Raw genomic sequence first — 23,331 nt, forward strand, 5'->3', positions numbered from 1 at the left:
ATTGAATTATCTACTGTATCATGCTCAGGCAAAGCTGCGCTACTACTTACATTTTCTATTGCCTTTCCTCTGCTATTGTGTGTCTGATTCTCATTCTAAATTAATTATTCTTGTCCATCTAGACCTCGTAGCTGCTGCTTTCATTTATCATAGAGCCTAGTTTTGGCTCACAGGTAAATAGACAGAAAAATGTATGTTTTGCCCCATTAAAAAAAAAAAATACAGCTTAAGGAGCAGATCTGCTAAATAAGATGTTACATTAGCAGTTAGTTGTCTTTCAGAGTAGACCCACATTTGAGAATTACGTAGTCGGCTGTGTGGGGTTTGCACTGATGGCTCCTGACATCAACTAGACTATCAAATGCATCACTGTAATAACCATTGCAATTAGAAGACTGGACTTGCAAAGCAATGGGGAGTCACTTTACCACTCAGGATACCCCTTTGCCCAGCATGTTTTCCACCCTCCTCTTCATACTCAAGAATGTGTTTTGTGGTACTTCTGAAAAAACGAGGCAGAAAACACCTCGCGTGATTTTCCATGCTACTACTGTACAAAACATGTTAAAGAGTGGCTACTTCTATTTAAGAGCTCTCTAAACTCACTAATTTGTATTGAATATGCAGAATATGACACAGAAGTTTCATCTGTTGAACCGTCTAATATAATATCAAGTAACTGTCATTTTGAACATTTCAAGGAAATATGTGTACCTCACTGCTGCAGACATTAGTGTTAATTAGCAAAGTTTTTCACATAATTCATTGAAAAATATTGATACAGAATTTTTTTATAGGAAAGATAATTATTAAAGACAGATGACAAAATAAAAATAGGAAAATATTGTAAAAGGCATATTAAAGAATTGTTTGTTTATTGAGTTTGAGCATTTGAAACTAGGAGAAACCATGAGATTATCTTGCTTTTTCATATTGTACATCATTATATTTCACCTCATTTCCCCATATGAATGTCAATAATTTTTGTTCAATTTTTATATATATATATATATATATATATATATAAGAATTACACGGTAATATTCACCTTTTTGACATTTTAAGGAGACTTTCTACATAAGTATGATGAAAAATTAAGGTAATTGACAAAATAACTCCCATAAGATACTTTTTTTTTTTTTTTGGTTTTCCTCATGTTAAAAATTATAAAAATTGCTTTGTATTTATTTTAATCATGATACCTCTAAAGCTGTACCTGCTGTCTCTGAAAGTGATCCAATTCCAAATAAATTACTATGGATCAATCCGTAAAGAATATATATCCATCTTTGACATTTTTGTTACAGCATGCTAAATGAGCTGCTGCATGTTTTTAAATTCATTTGAAGAATTAATGCATCATAAAATAAGGCTTCAGTGTTTATTTTCAGTCTGACTCTCAATTGTTTTGCAAAAATAGTTGAGCTGACCTTGACTGTATTTTTCAGAATGGCACTTTAGAAACTGTTTCTAAATAGCAACCTTGTATGTTCTCTTTATCCCATCCTATGACAGAGGACAGCCGGTCTCTGTCATAGCACTAGAGAAGCAGGAATGGAGACAGGATTTACCAGATGGACTGATCCCATTAGACAGAAATTCTTTCTTCTATTTCCAGGGAGGAGAAACATGAATGATAAGACAAGATGCTGTGTTAGAACAATCATTCAGTAAAGCTAGGTGGTCTTCATAATTATCTTTTGTTATTTGTAATTTTTCTTCTTCTTAAGTAGCTAGTTCCTATTGTACCTAAGTACTGTTTGGCCATAGAGAAGGTGGGAAGTCAGGAGGATATTTGAAGATGAGTCTGTTGCAACAAGTGTTTCATATTACTTTTAAGGACTAATGGCCTACATGAAGCACAGTGTGTATGACCAGAACAGTGATTCCCTGAGTACATTTTAATTATTCTTTTCCTTTCCGTTACTTATACTAACTTTCATTTAGTTTTACACTACTTGATTTATATTTACTAAATCAAGAGACAAAATAGGTTTATACTGATCTGTTGCTGATGCGTTTGTTACATCAACATCTGTTGATGTCACATTTTTATTTTTCAAGTTCTTGCTATTCTGAGCCAATTCAATGTGCAATCAGGGTCCAGCTATGCAATTGGTAGTATTAGCATTCAGCAGCCCGTGAGACTGAGTGTTATCAAGGTGTTTAAAGAGCCATTTCAGTCCATGATCTTAATGACTTCATCTTAATGACCTCATCTTAATGACCTGAACGACATCGGACGGTAAATAGGTGATTATGATGATCTCAGTCCAGGACTGAGACCATACAAGAAGTGCAATCATGATTGGAATTACCTAATGTCCTGAATGCTATTCCAAGCAAAGAGTCCAAGGATCAAAAGGACAAGAAGTTTGAACTTCTTCTCTTGAGCTTGAATTATCTCTTCAGCTGGGTTACAGAGGGTATGTTAGTTAGATCACAGTACCACTTGTGTTATACCAATGAGTAAAGATCTTCATACATAAGCGCTCTGACTTGAGGAAAGCTTGTTAAAGTATGTTCCAATTTTCTGTTATCCTACCATCCAGCAAGACTGAAAGGGGTGAAAACTACTAAATGTTTTGAAATTTGCTGAGCTTTACGACACATTTTGTTGGTACTTAGATTTGAATGACTAATTTGACTTAAATATCTAGCTAAATGCTAAAAATTTATCTTCATTCTGCTCTCTGAAGCAGTTTGCAGCTGTCAATCAACATAGCAGTCACTCCTATCTATCGGTCTCTGTGGCATGATGCGTGTCTCAGAACAAGGTTGGATGGTCACTGACAGCTCAGTGTAGTCTGAGCATTCACAGTGTGTTCAAGGAGTAGCAACAGTCTCATATCATGTACACTCAGAGAAGATGAGTAACTTGTCTGTTGTACCAAGCTGATTGTGAGCTGGTTAGTATTTTAAGCAAAAGGAAAATCTGTGGTTTGTATTCATGTTTCTGCACTGGGGAAAAATTCCTTCAAATTTCATAGTAGGTACCCTTTATATTTGATATTTGTACTTGTTCTTTAACATATTGCTGAGAAGCAAAAATAATTCTTGAGGGAATAAAAGGCAGTATTATGGTCTAAAATAAAATAATAGAGGTATTTTGTTCTGGGCTTTTTTTCCCCTCTGGATTCTTGATATTGCAGGCAGCATTGATTTAGTACATAATTTATTCAATCCACCCCTCTGAAACAAATGTGAAATATGCTGAGAAAAAGAATTGCTTCCTTTAGTGTATTTTTAAAGGTATTGAACTGAATGCTTGACAGAATGCTTTATAATCAAATGAGTGACAAATTTGCTGTTTTGGTACTTAGTTATCTTAAATTGTCTTTTTTTTTTTTTTCAACTGCAAGGTTTTCCCTGGGAAAGTCAGGCAGAGAGAGTTCTCAAATCGTATGTGAGATGGCTCAGAATAATGTTATTAACATTGAGTGAGACCAATATTTTAGGTAAAGCAGCTACTCCTTTTCCCCCAAAGGACAAAACCAGAAACTAACAACAAAGGGAAATTAGTTTTATGTATCTGCCCTTACAGCCACTACCATAATAAATTCTGGTACCTGTGAAAGTCATAGGGAAAACCACACTCAAGTGAGGCATAGCATAGCCAGAAGAACCAAAACAGCTTCATTAACTGCTTGTCCTTTTGCTATTTTCGGGTTTCTGAAATAAAGTTTTCATCAGGCTAATGCTGTATTGCAGTGATTAAAGACAGTGGTATATACTGGATATTCTGGCAGAAGCTAGGATATGACAACAATTCTTTCTTGGCACCCTTAGAGCAGAAACTTCAGGAAATTATATGAGTCAAGTTTTACTCTGTCAGTAAGCCCAGAGATATCTGCTGGAGCCCACACCATAGTTGGAGAAGTTGCATGAGGGGAAATGTACTGGTGTGGTGCATATTTTGAAAACCGTTTGCTGGCTGGCTTCTGTGGCTCCCTGGCAGTATTAAAGGCTGCTTCCCGCTTCCCCTCTGCCCAAAAGGCTCTTTGGGAGATTTGTGGTAAGTATTGCCTCTCCCAGGGGGTTGGTCTTTGGGCAGCTTTCATACCCTGAGCTCAGAGGCAGAAGAGAAATGCTAGGTGACCTGTCAGTGTTGTTTTTAGGATCTTGTTTCTGATACCTAGCTTCACAGGATGCTGGCCTTAATCTGGAGCAGCAGTGCAAGGGCGATTGCAGTAGTCTCCATAATCAGATATTGAATACTGAATCTGAAGAGAGCAAAGAACCCATGAAAAGAATTGCCTTCCAATGAAAATAATTGCTTACACAGTTTGTAACTACATATACAGTGTTGTTGCTAGATATGGCTCACCTTGACCAGTTTCACTTGCAAAGCCTCACCTCATAGGGTCAGGAGTATGTTGTTTTAACAAGTAATATAAACTTCATCTTTATCTTAAACTAATGGGAAAAAAGGCCTGTTTTCAGGTAGTAAACTTCATGTTTTCTTCTAAGTGTTAACATATGAAATGCTTAAGTTAATAAGATCACAGAAATCCGTGCAGAAGTAACATTAAGTTAGAATTAAAAAAAAAAAAAAGAAAAGAAAAGAAAAGAAAGCAGAGCATTTGGAAAAATTCATCCTTGAACTTCAGAGATAAGATATTCCCTTTCAGAGCCACACTTGCCGTAAGTCAGTTTTACGGCACGCTTATATTGAGTATATCCTTTTATGAAGTTGCTTGTATGCTGTAATACTGTGTTATCAAATTCTAATGTTTCTGTTAACAGCACACTTTACTTGTCAGAAAAGCTCTACTGAAAAGTTCTTGACAGATATTTTCTATGCATGCTTTTAAATTCTGATTGCTGTGTTATCTCTATATTCTCGGCCACTAATATGCATCTGATCTTTTACTCTTGTCTCTATATCACCAGGCCTCCTGAACCTGTTTACAGCACTGTGAACAAACTGTGTGATAAACCACCTTCTCCTAGGCACTATTCCCCTGTCGAGTGTGACAAAAGCTTCCTTCTTACAGCTCCCTATCCCCACTACCACGTAGGCCTGCTCCCTGACTCTGAGATCACCAGGTACTGCATGCGCTTCTTCCTCACCTCCTCTGTTAGCGTGCATGAACGTCACTAGATTTATCTCATAGCGCACATCCTCACTTAGAGATCTTCCTTTTCTAAAGCTTGTGCTTGTTTTTAACCATGCTTTCACTTCTGCACCACTGGAATATATATGCTGCCTCGGTATATAATTTTTGGTCATCCAAAATCCAGTGATGAATGCAGGCAATGTTTTGATCCATAGGTATGGTGCTCTAAAATAGGTCACATCATATGTATTGCATTTTACAACTTAATTCAGTATTTGTTTCTCTGGAAGTATGGAAAATGACTAAGACTTCACTGAAAGCTGTAGTAACTCGGTTTGATTCAATCACTTTATTTCTGTTTTGTTCATACTTGTTCACTGGACATCTTTGGATTTACAGGGTAGCTTTCTAAGCCATTCAGAAGAAATTGAGCAAAAAATAATCACCTCCCTCACCAAGTCATGGTTGAGAGTACATCTAAAATTTAGCTTTCCCTAAACTAGCTGTGCTCTAAGAGGACAGTTAGTAAAACCTAAGATGATGAACATTTCCATAACTGAAGTCATGAAAGACATGGCCATAAAATGTCTGTGATTTACCTCCTGAGAAATATTTGATCAAGGAAAACATACTATCTAAAACTGAATGCGAGTATAACCGAGCTATACTTCAGTAGTCTATTGTGATAGTAGTAAACTATTAGCACACAGGACTTGAGAGACAGAGGAAGAGTTATCCCCAAGTTTGCAACAAGGCATTTAGTGCTTCCATTTTTGTGTGTGCTTCCTTTGTCAGAATACTTCACGAGGGAGAAAAACTGTTGTCTTTCATATTCAATAGCAGGTGAAAAGTAATTGTATTTGGAGCTTTGATCATAGACGTTTACCACAGAAAACACTTTAAAAAGAAGAGTACTATGGGAAATGGAGAGAAGTGTGTAAGTGGAAAGAAAAAGGTAAATTAACGTAGGATACAATACCAGGCAAGAAACCTCAGGGATTAGAAAAACAGGTGTGAAAGGCATTGCAGTGCTATGAAATAGAAAGCTAAATTAAAAAAGCAATAAGCCAAATACTAATGAAGAATTCAACAGATGTGGCAAGACCATATAGGTGCTGTCAGTTTATTAGAATGTGTGTCAGTTTATTAGAAAGTGTGTGGCTTCTAAAATTTGTTAAAATGCTTAATCACTGGACAATGCGATTAGTCTAGCTATTCAGGACAGTGAATATGAGTGAAAAACACTGACACATGAAGCATTTTTTAAAGGTATGAATAACTCCAGACACAGCAGGCACTAATGAATCTGTCCATAATATTTGAATGTCTCTGCAATTACAGCCTTAAAGGAAATAACTAGCCAAAAAGCAATAAAATGACTTCAGATCTTTAAGTACAGAGCATACATAATTTATCTTTAATCATCACAATGTTTCTGTGTGTTTAGAGACAGAAGACAGAAAAGATCATTATAAAAAAATCCCTTATTCAACTCTCACTTTTAGAAAGGTCCCATTAGAAAGAGAGGAACCAACCTGAACCAGAGAGCAGAACAAGTGGGTTTTAGGGAATCTGGCCATGGGCAATTCTAGGAGAATTTGTGGCTCTAAGGGAATTTGTGGTGTGTATTCAGAACATTGATAATTAGACTGTGGCTTGCTAACCATAGACATGTGCAATCCCTTGCTGAATAAATGGTCAAAAAAGAATGATAATCTCTAAGGACAGGACTATCAGGTTAAGGGACAGGGTGGGGAAAAGGAGTGATCTGTTAAGGGTACCTCCTGCAGACCAGCTACTGAGATACCAATAACCAGTGGAGCCTTAGAGAGTTAGTAGAACTAGGCCATTTTTGCCACCTGAAGGTATAATTCTCTACCTCCTTTTGCTTTACTGTATGATTTATTGAATACTTGGTCATCAGACATTTGATGACCTGACATCAGAATTTAAAAAGCTGTTTTTTGTTCTGCTGGGCATCAGTTAAGGGTTCTCTTTAAAGACAAGGTATTATTTCTCTTCATTTCAGACTGGGGTAAAATCAAGCTCTAGTCCCTGTATATTTTACCAGTTCATTTGTTTCAATGGGCCAGCAAAAACTGTGAAGAGAATATAAAAGATGAGGAAAAACTTAACTCATGGTTGAATGCTGTGCACTGTTCTCTCCTCCACGCTGCGATCATAGCAACTGATTGCTATAATCTGTGCTTTCTTCCCACTGTGAAATAACATTCAGACAGCAAACTTGACGGTTTTCAATATTGTCAAGTACTGTCATCTTTTCCATGGGACTCTTTGAATAGCTGACTGTGGAGGAAGATATTTGAAACACTTTTCACCAAATACCTTTGGTGAAGAAAGTGACAGCTTTACAAAATATACCAGGATCAGATTTCCAAATGGACTCAGTATTTGCAGTTTGGCAACAGATTTTAGAAAAGCATTAATCCCATTTAAGCCCTGAAACAAGTAGCCAGTTTTTCAGAAGTATTCATTGCACTCAGCTCTAAATTTCACAATGGCAACATCTCTCAGGGCTGCATTGGTTTGAATATCCATCCCTGAATCTCAAGTTGCTTTGCTGAGCACTTTGAAACAGCTACTCCGTAAGAAGAGCTTGTCCTAAATCCAGAGCTGTGATACTGCTGTCTCTATTTCTTGGAAACTCATGCTACAGAGAAATCTTCCAAATATTGATCAAGTATTTTGAAAGGTCTCCCTTTTTTCATTTGAATTCCTCAAAGCACTGTTCCTCCAAGTTATAAACTTCCTTGCTCTCCAGTCAAATATAAAATGATCCCTGTCCTCCCACAGGCTTCCTAGAGAGGACTTTTTTCATCATAATTTGTCAGTCTCAGATCTGGGGAGGAGGGGGCAGGGGTCTGCTTATTTTGGTAACTGCCGTCATTGTAGTATCTACGTGCTCCAGTATTGAGAACCTGCTGGTGAACTGCAAGAAATTTGGATTAACAAATGGCTCTTCCAGAGGAAGAGGAAAGTGGATGCCATGTTCTCCTCCCAACTGAAATGCTTGTGAGACAGCCAACACCCTTCAAATTGCTGCTCCAGACAATTTGTCAGCTAGACCTCAGATGATGGCTTTGTCAAGGCTCATTAACTTAATAGGCAAAGAGAATTCATAGGCCAAAGCCCTATTTGTCTATAATAAATTCAAGTTTATAACCCTTGCTTTTATGATGGTCTGTCTCCGCTTCTGAGAGGTTTGGAAGTCTAGGACAATATCCTCCTATTTTAAGATAAAAGTAATTTGTTTCTACATTGAATTATTTCATGTGAATTGATATTAACAGGGCTATGTCTGTGTACAACAGCTGAAAATCTGTCTCTCTGAAGGCAAGAGCTCTGTGCAGAAAGTAAAGACAGAATTTGGGAGTAGTAGGTTTTCCTTAGAGAACGCCAAGTGGGAAAAGATGCAAGCTATTCATATCCTGGCCTCTGCCATTAATGACAATTAAGTTATGATTAGAGGATTACTGGCAGCAAAATAAAATTGAAGCTCACAGATATAACACTCTTTCTACAAACAAGAAACTTTGTTGCTGAGTTATGTAACAAGAAATGTGTTCCCAACCTTTGCGCTGAGAATATTAGTCACATTCACCATTGCATAGATTTGTATTTCAAAAATGCATCAGTTCTGTCCCGAGCTCTGTATTTGTGGCTTCCCTGCCTTCACTGAAATCTTTTTGGCACTCTAATTGCCAGCACAGTTTTTGCTGTCCTGACTGCTGAAAGGGCAGTCCCAGTATTGTTGATTTGCGACACCTCTTCTCATAGGTATTTGTTTTTTATTAAAAGCTTTGATCACAAAGCTGTGTGATTCCATCCATAATTTTGATTTCATATAGGTGGAGGAACTAAGGGTAGGGTTTTAGACTTCATAGTCACGGGAGAAAAGTTTGGGAATGTGACCCCTTCCAAGAAAGTACAAATATGTTAAATCTTGTTCAACTTAAGTCTAGCTATTGTGAATTTGCAGGTCTTCCCTGTGGTGTTTGGGTGCCTGGGTTGGGAATATTTGACTTGGTTTTTAAACCAAGATTAGTGTCTTGAAGCCAGCCCAAGTCCTGGCTGAGACTGTGATCTGCAATCTCAAGCAAGGTAGTTAATTATTTTGTGCTTTGTTTTCCCAGTCTATGAAATGGGTTTCATAATGATCTGATAGAGCTACTCTAAAAACTAATTAGATCTGAGACATTTGCATACTATTATTAAAAGCAGTTTGTGTTATTATTTTTTTTTCTGAATGATTTTAAGGTATTTGATGAACGAGGTTAATGAGGTCATTTCTTGGGCTCATCACTACTTTTTTACCAGTGAGGATTAGAAAGAGAAGATAATACTGTCACAGGGCTTTAGAGCAAAATCTCTTGAGGAAAACAGCGTGATATTTTCATACATATTCAGCAGTAACTTAGCATTGTGTAAATCTAAAGAACGAGACAAATAAAATTGCTGAAAAATATAAGTGCTGAAATATATATGATACATATGGGTAAGGAATCTATTACTTCCAGAATTTTGATAATTGATACATGGGGCTGCTTGTGGATGAACTCCCACAACTCCCACGCAAGCACAGGAGGGGCCCTGCAATCCAGTAGGCATGTCTGCGATGCTACGCACTATTACTTATAATCATCTCACTTAATTTTAGGGATCCCTGGGGTCCCTCCAGAGGCAATGAAGTGGCTAGAGTGGGAAAGTGCCAATCTCTTTCCGCTCTTCCTACCAGGAAGCTAAGGTAACTGCCCTTCTAAAAGCAATAGGTGTGAATGGTGGACCTCTCTGGTACTTATTTTTATAGTGTCATTTCTCATTTTTTAATATCTGTGCTGCTTTTTTGCTTCACAATACCCTGTCGGAAACAAGCTTATTGTCAAAATGATGCATATAACTGTACTTGTGTGTGGCAAGGGTGCCTTCCAGTGAAGCTCTTATCATCGTTATTGAAATTCACATTGTGCAGGAGTACCCTTCTTCCCCTTTTCAATCCCACTTGTTTGCTATGATAATTATATCTCCAAAAACACATCTAGCCATATTTCAAGCTTTTTGAAATGCCTGACAACCTGAAGATGGGACCTATCAAGCAGGCAGTAAAAAAAGTGGAGTTTGTGAAATTCAGTCTGCAACCTGCCCTAGATAAACACAACCGCCTTTCTTGAATTTAAAATTAACTTTCTCCTTTTAATCACATTCATTTACTTATTTTATGAGAAGATTTCAAATGGTGATTACAAAATTGGAAATGATTCTGGTTGGGGCAAATGAGTCAAAATATTTAAACCCAGAAATGGGGCAGATTTGTAATTTTCCTTGTTGTAATACCTTGGAAACAGTTTTTGGATAGATCTGCATCTTACAGAATCCAAGTGGAGACAAATGGAGTGTATATGGTGAACTAGTACTGCTAAATAGCAGTGTTCAATGACAGCAATTCTTTTTGTGCATTTTGAACAGCAAAATAAGCAACACTGAGATTTAACTTATTCAGTGTCAGTGGAAACAAATGAATGCTATAGTGACAAAGAAAGAACATCTTTAGAAAATAAAAAGTATGTGTTTAAAATAACTCTCAGTAAAATAGTTCTCTAAAACCATAAGGTGCATTGTCAAAATGAATACCATGACTTCTCTTTTTGAGAAGTGACTTTGGGGCTTATCTATACGTGTTTAGGCATTCAGAGAGAGAGGCACACTCAGGAGCATATATCAATACCAGAGCAATTTAAGAGCTTAGGCTAGTCATCACAGAGGTTGGCCTGGATACTTATGTTCACACTGATGGGTACTGAGTCCTCTTGCGATTGCTGATTTCAGTGGGAATTAGACATGTAAGTACAATGGCCCGAAACTGCATCTTCAGAATTTCATGTACCTGTTTCACTCTGACACCTAGACATTTCTAAAAATTGGCTTGGAAGCCTTGACTCACAAGCGGGAACAGCATACATTGCAGTGGCTGAAAAGATGCAGTCCGGATACATCCGGCTACCTCATTATATTTGGATGGGTTATGCTGCTTCTGACACAGCTCCAGAACTGCAACATTTATTTCGTGGTTTTATGTTAAAAGGCAAAACAAAATAGTGTGAACTGTGTTGATTAACTCTCCACAACTGGGCTGCCTCAGTGTAGATTGTCGCTGCTTGTGAATCAGACCCCTGAGATCCCTAAATTATTAAGGATCTTTGGAAATGTTACAAATTCATTCGGTTTTATCGTTTTTGTCATAGCTTTATCTTTTTTTAATTACCGAATTAAAAAATTGGAACAGTTTCATATGATTTCTTTTTTAAACCTGACTCAAGTGTTCACTTTTCTTAAAGTAAATGATTCATGATAAAACTGCTATAGTTAACCAAAGAAAAATGATACTGCCTTTCAGCCTCAGCCTTCATATTGTTTTGCATGGATGAATCTCTGACCTAATAAGGACAAACATTATAAACATTCAGGCAGACACTCTTATGCTCTTTCTTTTAATGAGGAGTTTTCTATTTTGAACACTATTAATTAAAGTGATTATGAAGATGCACCTTTTAAAAAATCAGAGAGATGACTGCAGGAGAATCGTAACCTGTAAAGGCACCGGATCTTCAGACTTCAAGTGTTTAATTAGGGGAAGCTACAGCAGCCTTTCAGCTTAAGGTGGGATGCTTCTGGTTAGAGCTGCTGGACTTTAATTCCAGCTGTGCTGCTGACTAATTTCATTCAGTAAATCACATAATTCTATTTGTTTTGCTTTATCTATGAGTAAAATAATTTCCTTACCCAGTTACATTGAGAAGGATAACTAACATCATTAAGTGGAATGAATGGAAATTTTTAGTATGAAAAATTAAGTCATTTACATTTCTTCATTTGGGGAATGTTTCATATTGTAGGGATATATGGTTTGACTTTTAGAGTGTTTCCTTGTGCTATGTATCTACTTTTGTTCATGTTCTGCTCCCAGGGAAATTAAGCTGTATATTGTTATTAGCTCATAAAAAGGACAGAAATATTAACAAAGTTTAGTTAAATAGCAATATTTTCCTTACAGTGTCTTTAAAGAAGAAACAGTGTCAGTTAGTTCTTGCTAAGAAAACATCTATAAATTACGTGTATAAAAATTTGCCTGCAGCTATGATTACGGAGAGACATTTTGGAACAAAGGAAGGATGTCTCCTTCCCTCCCAAGCCTATAATCAAGCTCTGAAAGTCAATCTCTAAGTAATGCACAGAAAATACTCCCAAAGTATCGACCACCAGTTCCTTTTTTTTTTTTTTTTTTTTTGATCAGTGGGGAAGGCTGGATCCAGAAGACTAGAAAAGTATCAGGCTATTTTTAACTGGTTCCTGCTTGAGGAATTTGGCCAGGGCAGTCAGTCATCCAGTGTGGGGAAAGTGAGGTGGACTGCGACCTTGGAAATAGAAGTTTTGCCTGGTGCACGCTTCAGAGGATGCTGTTCACCCACCTAACACTGGTTACAGCGCAGGCACTGGCTATATACAGTGAAGAATTGAGGCTTCAGAGAAATATAAACCCACGTTTTTAATGCTGATTCCATATCTGGCTTGGGGGTATTCAGAATAAATGACAAAAAAATTGGCATACAGTGTCACTCTGCACAGGACTGCTATAACAACAACTTAATGGAGCCATTCACTAATTCAAATCTTGTCCAAAGTGATGAAAGTCAATAACAATTCTTACCTGACAACTGTCTAAAAGGCCGAGGTGAGAAATTAGTTTGGAGATTTCAGTTTCATTTCTGTGGACAAGTTTCTACATCATAAAAATCATTGCTACATCTGTCACAGTAATTGCCAGACTCTCGGCTGGCAGGAAAAACAAGAAACAATTTAACCGGGAGAACAAATTACTCTTTTTACCCCAAGAGAGAGTTCTTTCAGCTTAGAAACGAAGTCATATTACTGTGGAGACACGATAAATAAAGCTACCCTGTGGTTACCTATGCTCTACCTGTTTGAAGAAGAATGTTTTTCAGGGTAGTAGCTGCCCACAAAAGAGTGGGAAAGCCTACCAGTTACAGCAAAGAGCTGGGAATTGAGAAATTTGCCTGTATCACTGATACATCTTGTGGCCCTCGGCAAACTAAGCCTTTCCTTCAATTTTGTCCTATTCCGAAATATGTGACATGCGTTCACAGACTCTAACGGTAGCCCTCAGAGTTAAAAGATATTTCCAGCAGGTGCAGATACATAGGATTTTCTGCACTGCATAAAGAAGAGTGATCATTAGTATCAAGTGGAGTGATAGGAGGCATCGCTGAAAGCAGGTGGGACCTCTAATTACATATGTGTAATTTGCCTTTGAAATACTATAGAGGAATACTATAATGACAATGATAATGAGCCTCACCTCAGCCCTGTGCTACTCTTGGTTTACACTACTGTAATTTCACTAGAGTAATGTAGTGTCGAGTCAGGCCGCTAAATAATATTCTATATCTAAGTATCACCATTTATCACTGTTGACATAAGCCACATATGTAAATACTTGCAAATACGTCAGTTGCTGTTGGTTTTGCTAAGCCAGGTAAGGTCTGACTTCAGACAGGATTTGTCTCAAAATGTGCACATGGCGTAGAAATCCTGAGGTGACACTCTTTTCTGCGTCTGTGCTAGGCCAACGATACTGTAAGCTGCTTTGAGGGTACTGTTATGGAAGGAGTTCCAATCTGAAGGACACATTTAAACTAGCTCCTCATCACTTGTAGTCACTGAGTTCACAGCACTTTAATTCTCCTATCCTAAAAGATTATAATGTTAGTTAACAGAATAGTCACAAATCAGAGATTAAAAAAAACTCCTGAGATGATGGGATCCATCTCCTTGTTCTACTTCACTGTAAAATTTCTGCATATTTTTGTTTTCCTTTTCAGATTTTTTTCCCCACTGTCAGAGTGTACCTGGCACCTTTATGGGGTCAGGGATAATAATAATGATTTCCTATGGTAAAAGGGAAAATTGACTCCAGTAACCAAAGGCTAAAACAGTGGGAACAGGTTCTTCTGCCATTTCTTTGTTTTTTTGAAAGGACATACAGCCATCATTAGGAAATGGTCATATACATCTCTTGTTACTGCAGCAGTATTTATTTATCCTTATTCATCACATTTCCTATTTTAATAAAGTATTTTTTTCTCCTTGAAAATATCAGCTATGTAATTGGAACCATCTGTTTGCAGAGACTTTGGTGCGATATAGGTAATGATAGGCAAACCATTAAAACTTAATTTGTTTGTCTGAATTTGAGCTGGACTGAAAGTCTCAGGTGAGACTTTGGGGTGGGGTTGCTGTACATTGTTCCCTGACTCAGTCTGGGAACACAAATACTACAAGTTGGTTTATGAAAATAGCAGAGAGGAAAACGAAATTGTGCAAAACTAAACGTACTCTCCTTTACCTACATGGTATGTTTATGTACAAGTGTTGCAGCTAGTGAGATGTTTTTAAATACTAGGTAGGTTTTGAATAAACACAGTCCTTATTTTAGCTTAAGCTTTTATTTTAGTGTGGAGAGGACTGCTGAACTCTTTCTTATTGATTTAAATTTACTTTCATGTAAATATAGTCACAAATGTTTGTAGCATTTGATAGACCCAAAAAGTGTTGAAAAACTTTTTTGAAAATTACTTGAGTGATTCACTAGCCTAGTGACAAAATAGCCTCTTGTAAAAGGCAAGATGAACTTTCATATGCACTCGTCAGTCAAAGTCCAGTTGATTTCCAATAAAATACAGATTTGGAAGTATCAAAACTGCATTTGAAAGTAAAACATGAGCTATTAAAGAAATAAGGGCCAAAGACATACAGGCAAGAATCTCTGTTTAAATTCTGTAGTTTGGCTTATAATCGCTTTGCAAATGATGACACTTTCTTTCTGCGACCCAGTTTGGTTGCTGAATTTTCCTTTTCCTCACCTGTAATTTATATTTTCAAAAAGAAAGCAGTCTAAATATACAGAAACAAGAACTCTAGACCTTTTTTTTTTAAATTCCTAATTAAAGCAATTGCAATCTCGTGGACTTGTCTCTTTATTTTCTCACTTCCCTAGATGGTGTGAGAAATAGCAACTGAGTCCTTTAAGAAGAATATTTTAAAGCTATTATTGCATTTCTCAGGTGGTTGAAGTTACTTGGTGTTTGGCTACCCAAATTATCTGGTAATTACTTAAAAATGCTTTTTTTTTTTTTTTTTTACTGTAGACTTAACTTATAATGATGTAACCTGCAGTGAGATCTAAATATAGCTTCAAATCTTCAAAATTTCAAATAGTTTCAAAATGGAGTCTGTTCTGGATTTCCTGATTATTACAGTTAAAAATATCCTCACCAGAGAGAGGTTACATTTCCTACCACTACGAAAATTCAATGAGAAATCCCAAGGTCCTTGGGAGTTCTAACATACTGAAACTTGATTTTATAACTAACACAGTGAAAGGGGAAGATAGATCGACATTTAGAGTTAAAGTTTTGACCAAGTTACATGGTTACTGTATTTTACAGTTTCTAAAAGACCGGAGCATTTTGATTGTATGCTCTATTATTTTGAAAAATAGCACTTGGGATGGAGGGGAAGCAGAAAAGAGAGAGGAGAAGCAGTCATGCTCATTTATCCTTTTCACATACAGAGGAAATGCAAAATCACAAACTTGATTTTTTGATAGGAGACACTGAAAACGACAAGACAAAACTGTCCCTGATAAAACATATATGCATCTGCGCGGTGATATTCAGCGCCAATTTGCAACAGTAGGACAAACTGACACGGAAGTTCATCTTAAGCGGTAGTGATTATAAGGTGCTGTTTCAATATGAAGTTAATGGGAAAAGTGAGTTCGGTTTTGCTGAGAAAGAAAGAAAGAGCTGCACATTACATGTGCAGAAAGGGTTACAAGCACTAAACGTTCCTGAACTTTGGGAAAGTCTAGTTATGCAACTGACCTTTTAGGGTTGGGACTAAATTTAGCTAAGTTGTCATTGTAAATTTACATGCAGAATCTGTTAATGTTTTGGGATCTTAAACAATATATTCTTTAAAAGGTGTTTATTTCATTTTTAATAAATAGTCTTAGAAGCATCCAGCATATCTGTGTTTTGTTGTTTTTTTCAATATTGCTAATAGTGCATAAAACTACTGCTATCACTGCATAAAAAGCTAGGTCATTGGAAGTGTTAAGATAATAAAATCTGTTTTTGTAACTGACAAAGGGAAGAAGAGGAATATTTAGTCGGACTTTCAAAATTAAAATTTCAATATTGTTAAAAAATGTAGTAGAGCAGACACATTACAGCCCCCAAAGACGTGCATAGAGAATTTCTTTTTCCAGAATATTTCCATATTCCATTCAGAAAATAAATCATTCCACAGATAATTGGAGTTGCATGCCATATCTTTTGAGGATCATTATTGGACTTGGCTTTTACACCATAGAAATCACTCCATTGTGATAGAGGGGGGAGCCAAAAAAAGAATATAACTCCAGAACGTGCGACTACACTGATGTGTATTGCTTTACACACCACAAATTACTTTTCATTTGATTACAATGTTTTCTGACAAATCTGAATTCTAAATAACAATAATTGTATCCTTAAAAAAAGCTTTTCCTAAAAGCAGCATGAAAACTGTCACAGTGCATTAGGCTGCATAAAGAGGAAAAATATCAGCATGATACCTGAAGTGCCCCAAAGCCCATACGGGGAAAGTGCTTCGGTGTCCCTTATTGCTCCTGGCTGATACTAGGAATGTGTCTGCGCAGCCCAGTGCCCGACCATTCGGATACTCCTGAGCTAGTTCTAGACAAGTTAGCTTTGCTTCCAATAAACGCCCAAACTGGTTAGTAGTTGACTTGGGTATAATCAGCGATATGTGTAGTTGCTGACCTGAATGAACATTGCACAAGCTGTAATCAAGAGTCTTAGCCTGTTCACGATACAGTGAGTCAGAGCTGCAAATAGGAGGATTTATGTAGTATCTGTGGCATAATGTGGCTGTACAAGATTTGCTGGGAACAGAAGTCGTACAGGTTTCTCGAGGATACCAACTCATATAGGTACTGTCATTGCACCACACAGACAAGCACTTAGTTTTAGCGTTTGAGATCCAGCAGTGCGCATGGAGGTTGTTAATCTTTCCTACCAAACCTTTACAACCATTTTGCATATTATACTACCTCAGTGAAAATGTGTAGAAAGTAAAGTTTTAAGAAGACCTCTGAAGTAGGCAGTGTTTTTATTTTTATTTTTTCCTGTGTTTAAATTCAAGATTCTCACTGGTATCATGTGTGCTGTCTAGAATCTTGAGACGGACGGGAATGTTGGTAGTCAGGTTAAATGAGTAACCAATATGCAGCAACTTGGTACTATTCTAAAGGGACTGGACCTTTATGTAGGTAACAAAAAAGCAAAGTGAATTAAAATAGATCCTAATAAAAAATTTTAAAGGGATATTAACATTTCATCTCCCAAGGCTTAAACCAGTCTCTAAGCAAAGAACAAGATGAGACCTGATGTAAGAACAAATTATGCCAGGTTTTCTTCTGTAATATGCCGGCTGTTGTCAGAGTCTTGATTTGATTTACCTCTGGACTCTGCCAGGGCATAACTGCATACTATAACATATACTGTAGGAATATTTAATGGGTCCAGAGTGGAATTTGTGAAGTAGATAAACTGAAATAATGATTTTTTTCCAAATCTAATCTATACATTCTGTGTTCCCTTTGAAAGGGAAGAGTCTGTGTTTGAGACTAGTATATAGTCATCCCTGGGTGGTATATAAAGGGATTCTGCAGGTGCAGTAACTATCATAGGTTTAACAGTAAGATGCAAGGTAAAATGAATTTAGATGCCTTAAATGTGTAGAATGTCTTCAGGCCTATCCTTGGGCTAGAGGGAAACAAGCAATCAACTTAACTTGGGTACAAAAATGAGGATTTATACCCAGAAGAAAGTAACCAGTGGGTGAAAGAGCTCTCTTTGGTTTTCTTGATGTGTATTTACCCAATTATATTTTGATAATTCCACTGGTTAAAAATGTAATTATTTAAAGACATTTTTGCTTTAATGGTAGATATCCTTGATAAGCTGGAAGAGAGTCATAACTTGGGATAAAATAGGTTATCAAAGGAATTGTAAACACAGAGCCTATTACCATGGAATTTCCTGTCAATCTTGCAGATGCAAGATTTGAAAATGTGGATGACCATCCAATACATGGGCTTATCCTCACACTGCCATCAATTTTTTTGTATCAGCTCAGCCATACATATTTTATGTGTGAAGTGTTCCATTGATTGCAGCATTCTCAATAGAACTGCTTCATCCATAAAAATAAAGCAGGGGGAACTGAAGCAAAAGTATGCAATGCTAGCACAGCTCACGTGCACAGGATAAAGATGAGCACAAGATGCCCATCTTCAAAAATAGCTTCCTTGCATGGCCGTTTCTTTTTAGAATGCTAAATGCCAATGGAATTCTGGTTTTAGTCCTTGTTAAAACCGGATGAGTCGCTGGCATAAATCCACTTGTCACCATATTTACTGATGGCATATAATTTGAGGTGCTTCATTGCTTCCTTGTGCTTCCCTGTTGTCTCTTAGATAACAGCATTTTTTCTCCGCGTATACCAAGTGCAATTGATTCTGGCCAGTGACATATGGGAACCAAAGTACAAAGGTACTTGCAGGGAGAAATACTTGGAAGCAGCAAAACAAGAGTTGTTTCTGGCTATAGCTGTTTATCTAGAGTGGAAGCTGAAAGTAGTAGAAACATGGTAGCATCTTCACCCTTCACATTCAAGTAAGCTTAGAATAACCCCAAAACCTTGGGTTTGGCTGATTGATGAGAAGATTGTAATTATAAAAAGTGGTCCATAAGCTAGAAGAAATGTTTGTAAAGTTTAGTGAACGAAATTCAAGCTGTGGTCCAGGATTATGCTATTAAGTGTATTAATGACATTAAATCAGTTCCCAGAAGGTTCACAAATTGGCTGTTTGTCAGCTCAGCCACGTATGTGTGCTTGTTAATGTTACAAATCTTTTAAAACTAGTTCCAAAAGGGCTTTAGTCAACTGATTTGTCTGTTGGGTTTGTAACTAAACAATTCACCTTCATGACCACCACAGATTAAAATTCTTCATGAATCCATTTCACAATTCTTTCCTAAATAGCCAAATTTTTCTTCAAAGCATGAATTTAATGATCATCTTTAAATAAATGGTGTTTTTTCAATCAATTTAGAGGTATAAGAACTGACGTAATGGAACATATAAATAATCTGTTCCAATATTTATCTGATCTAATCTATGACCTATAATCAAAGATAGGCAAAATGAATTGCTAATGTCCTTGGACAATGTTACAGTGCTGTACTATGGGAGATGTTTATGTTTGACCCTCCCACTGTCAATATCCTCAGATTCATAAAGATTAGTAGCTTTTGCAAACACTTCTTGTATCTCATTCAAAAGTATACCTCATTCTTAGACCTGATAGTGAAAAAGCTGAAGGTTTCCCATGAAATGCTGGATACTTCAAACTTCTGTCAAATTCAAAAGATACATGAATAATGGTTCATATACAAGAGAGATTAGAACCAGAAGAGCTTGAGCTGTTGAATTTCTTCACTATTCATCTTTCATTTTGACAATACGTTCCTTATACTTCTCCTGCATTTTCAAATTATCATTCATTGGCCTGTTTGTTTGTATTCTGTTGGGGTGCCATGTTTGTTATTGCATTATTCCTACTTTTGTTTTTCTCTATGTGTATTTTTCTAGGATTTATGGTTTTGCGTTTCATATAACTGCACATGCACACATGCATGCTGAGCTGGTTTGAATGACAGAGAAAGTGAGATTAAATAACAGTAGGATTACATTCTTGCCTCTAGACCATGAAGAAAACTTAGATATCCAACCCATGTTCCCAGCTGTCTTGCATAGAGATAATGTATATCCAAAGAGGAGAGATAACATTATCAGAAGGTATCACACAGGTGCCGTAAACATTGTATCAGAAGTAACGCAATATAAAGTGTGCTGTTCTAATATATATTAGATTATAATGAAAATTTAATGCTCTTTCTATTGTGATCAATCTTTTTGTTTTAATGAACTACTTGTTTGAAAGCTGAATACACTCCTTTTTTGGATGTTTCACCTTGACAGCGTAGTTCATTGCAATGCATACAAGAGAGTTAATAACTGCAGAGGAAAAGAACTTGGCCTTATGCAGAAACAATGATAAAACTTAAATTTCTGTAGAATTATTTTTATTGTGCAAATATAATGATACAGAATCTAATGGGATATAGAAGCATTTCTTTATGGCAAGCCATGATTTGACATCAGACAGTTTTTTGTTGCTGTTTTAAATCACTTAAATTAATTGTCATTACCCATATGCTTTCTCTTGAATGAGCAAAATTCACCCCAATAACTCTACCGTGAGAAGAGCTTCATGTTCTTATTTTTCCCTTGATGGAGATAGATAGAGAAACCCTGCAAAGTAGCTTAATAGGTTACAGTTATTTGAGATCTGACATTAGTGTTATTTATCTACTATTTCCCTACTCTTAAAAAAAGTAGATGCAGTATGAAAGTCCTATGAATTACTTTTCATAGGACAGTGCCATCTTCAGTGCAAAGAAGTACTCCTGTCCTTCAGAAGAGAAAGCAAAGCTAGGCTTTCCTAAGCCCTAAATGCAGTATTACAGAAAGTCAGTGTAACCATTAAGACATACTCTCTGTCCATTTTGTTAACAGCAAGACTGCTGTTGCAGACTTCTGTGTTAAAATCACGTAATACTTCCTTTTTTGGACCCTGAATTGGAATCGGATCGCTAATTCCTGAGGGGAAAGGAGCTGTCAATGCTCTTACAAGTAGTATTTGTAACTTCTGAGGAACTTCCAAGGGCAGTAGCAGAAAAGTGTCTGAAAATGTGAGGGCTTTCCAGAATTATATGATATTTGATTGTTTAACCATTGTTTTCTTATCCTTCCATTGAGCACATCTCCTATGAAATTGAACTTTGACAAAAAGAATTCAGTTAATCTAAAAATTCTAGTCATTACACTTTCTGAAATTCAAGCCCTTACTGGCTGTTAGTGTCAGTATGAACAATTTACTAGTTTACGGTATTTCACAATTCCTGTTGTGTCTCTATGAGTTTTTAGTAGCGCATCTAAGATTTCCTTGATATCCATCTAATCTTTGTGAGTCAGAGTTTCTTAAAACTTAACCAGTTTTTCAAGTCCTTCCTAATGTCATTGCACATTAGCTTGAACCAGAAAGGGATTTCGATGCAGATGCTTGTTTTGTTATTCACTCAAAAGCCTAATGAACTTTGTGTGCAATAAATATATTTCATTATGAAAGTAATTCACAGCTCTAGAAATATATAGCAGCTATGGTATTATGGGACAGTGAGGAGTGCAGTTGATGGAAACCACTCTGTGTAGCTCTGTGCACCTGCGTGAAGGAGCGCTCTGCAGCAGGGGCTCAGCTGTGGTGGCAGCAAGCCACAGTCTCCTTCTCTTGGTGCTGAGGGTAAATGCAATTACGCCAGCTGTGTGCGATGGGAAGGAGAATGGGCCAGTGGAGAGGATTGGAAATCAGGGAATCTGAGTTTCTACTTGCAAACTCGCGTTTCCTGCTCCTATTCATGTGCGCCAAAACCCAAAGAAATTGTGCATATACTGTATTTCTGCAAACAGTATTGCTTTCCATTTTTCATAGGAAAAATAATGGCGTCTGAAATTAAGCATGGCAAATACTGATACATGTGAAACGAATGAGAAATTAAATGACTCCAGCCAGCCATATAATGCCACAATCTTTGGCATGCTGCCTTTGAATTATTTCAGCATGTTCTGATTATTTAGTGTCTCCAGACACTCTTAATAGATGTTTTATCCCAAAGTAAGTGTTTCTTTTTATTACATTACAGAAAACCTGATTGCTTCAGCCATTTTGTTATACAGATAGCATGCATTTTCCTTTTGGTGAAGCTGATTTCTTTTCATCCAGCCAGAGTACTTGTTGTTCTGCCACACAGAGATCAAGCTGTCTCAGATTCTCTTATACCCTTTGCTATTCATTGGAATGTTAATGTTTGGAAAGGGCTAATGCCAAAAGGGAATTAGGAGTGATAGCAAACAGTAAATGAGGTATGGCATTCAAGTGTAGCAGGATGGCAAAAAAGCTTTAGTGCTGTTGAATTACAGAAGCATCACGTCAAACAGTAGGGAGGAAGGTGACAGCCACTTTCTCCATGAGGAATCGAAAACTATGCATTGTATCAGGCACTGGTACCCAGGGGGCCACGAGATGTGGGTAACTGGGAGGCCACTGAGAGCACATCAGGTAAGTTGTGCTTTCTGTCATTCCTAAAAAATGTTCCCTGTTTAAGTTCACGAAAGTAGCGCTACATCGTCTTTCACAACTGTAATTAAAGCCAGACTCAATTGTTATGTTCATGGACCATTTCCATGTGACATTGGTTAAGCAGGTGAGAAGGTGAGATTTTCTCTTTTCTACTTTTCCCTCTTTTTTTCTTCTCCATCCTGACCCAACTCAAGTTTTTCACTTGTTACAAATATTTTGACAAGTAAACCTCAGTCCTCATGTGTTATAAATTCTCAAACTAACTTCATCAGTGAATATGTGAGCTCTCAGGTGGAGTCTTGATCAAGTAATATAAACAACAGGAATTAGAAAAAAAAAAAAGGAGGCTAGTAGAAAGACTTGAAACTGGGGTTTTTTTGAACAACAACAGAATGTTGTGGAGACTTAGATGTCCCACTTCTAAAAATCCAAGTTCCTTCAAAATATGAGGAGAAGGTATGAGCACGAAAACTAATGAATAAGAAGAATGGTGGGATGAAAGGGAGGAATTTAAGCAAAAGAAAAAAAAAAGTATGATAAACCAGAAGTCAGTACCTAACAGTTAAGGCTAGAACAGAATAACCTGCCAAAAAACAACATACCATGCTTGAGTCATTAAAACAAGTCTCATGCACCTTAAGCACCTGTTGCACTTAATTCCATATCAATTTGCCACAGTATTTTTCTTACAGTTTTCATTCAATATGTCTAGTTTTCTCAGTACTATTTTCTTCACATTTCTTAGTCTGTATTTACCTATGTAAATATTAGACTGCATGTGAAATTTTATCCAACAATATAACCTCTCTACTTTTTTCAATAGTATTCTTAAAGATTTTCATTTTG

At 36.8% G+C, this 23,331-nt stretch overlaps 1 protein-coding gene across 1 annotated transcript in view; it reads left to right on the forward strand.

The window, feature by feature from the left end:
• The window catches only part of DLG2 (discs large MAGUK scaffold protein 2), an 856,812-nt gene that overhangs the window by 577,332 nt on the left and 256,149 nt on the right, over nucleotides 1–23,331 (forward strand). Inside the window, exon 11 of the mRNA XM_013943075.2 lies at nucleotides 4,894–5,049. Coding sequence (XP_013798529.2) covers nucleotides 4,894–5,049 — 156 coding nt within the window. The remainder of the gene's footprint in view (nucleotides 1–4,893; nucleotides 5,050–23,331) is intronic.

This window comes from Apteryx mantelli, chromosome 1 (assembly GCF_036417845.1).
Source record: "Apteryx mantelli isolate bAptMan1 chromosome 1, bAptMan1.hap1, whole genome shotgun sequence".
Taxonomy (NCBI): Eukaryota; Metazoa; Chordata; class Aves; order Apterygiformes; family Apterygidae; genus Apteryx; species Apteryx mantelli.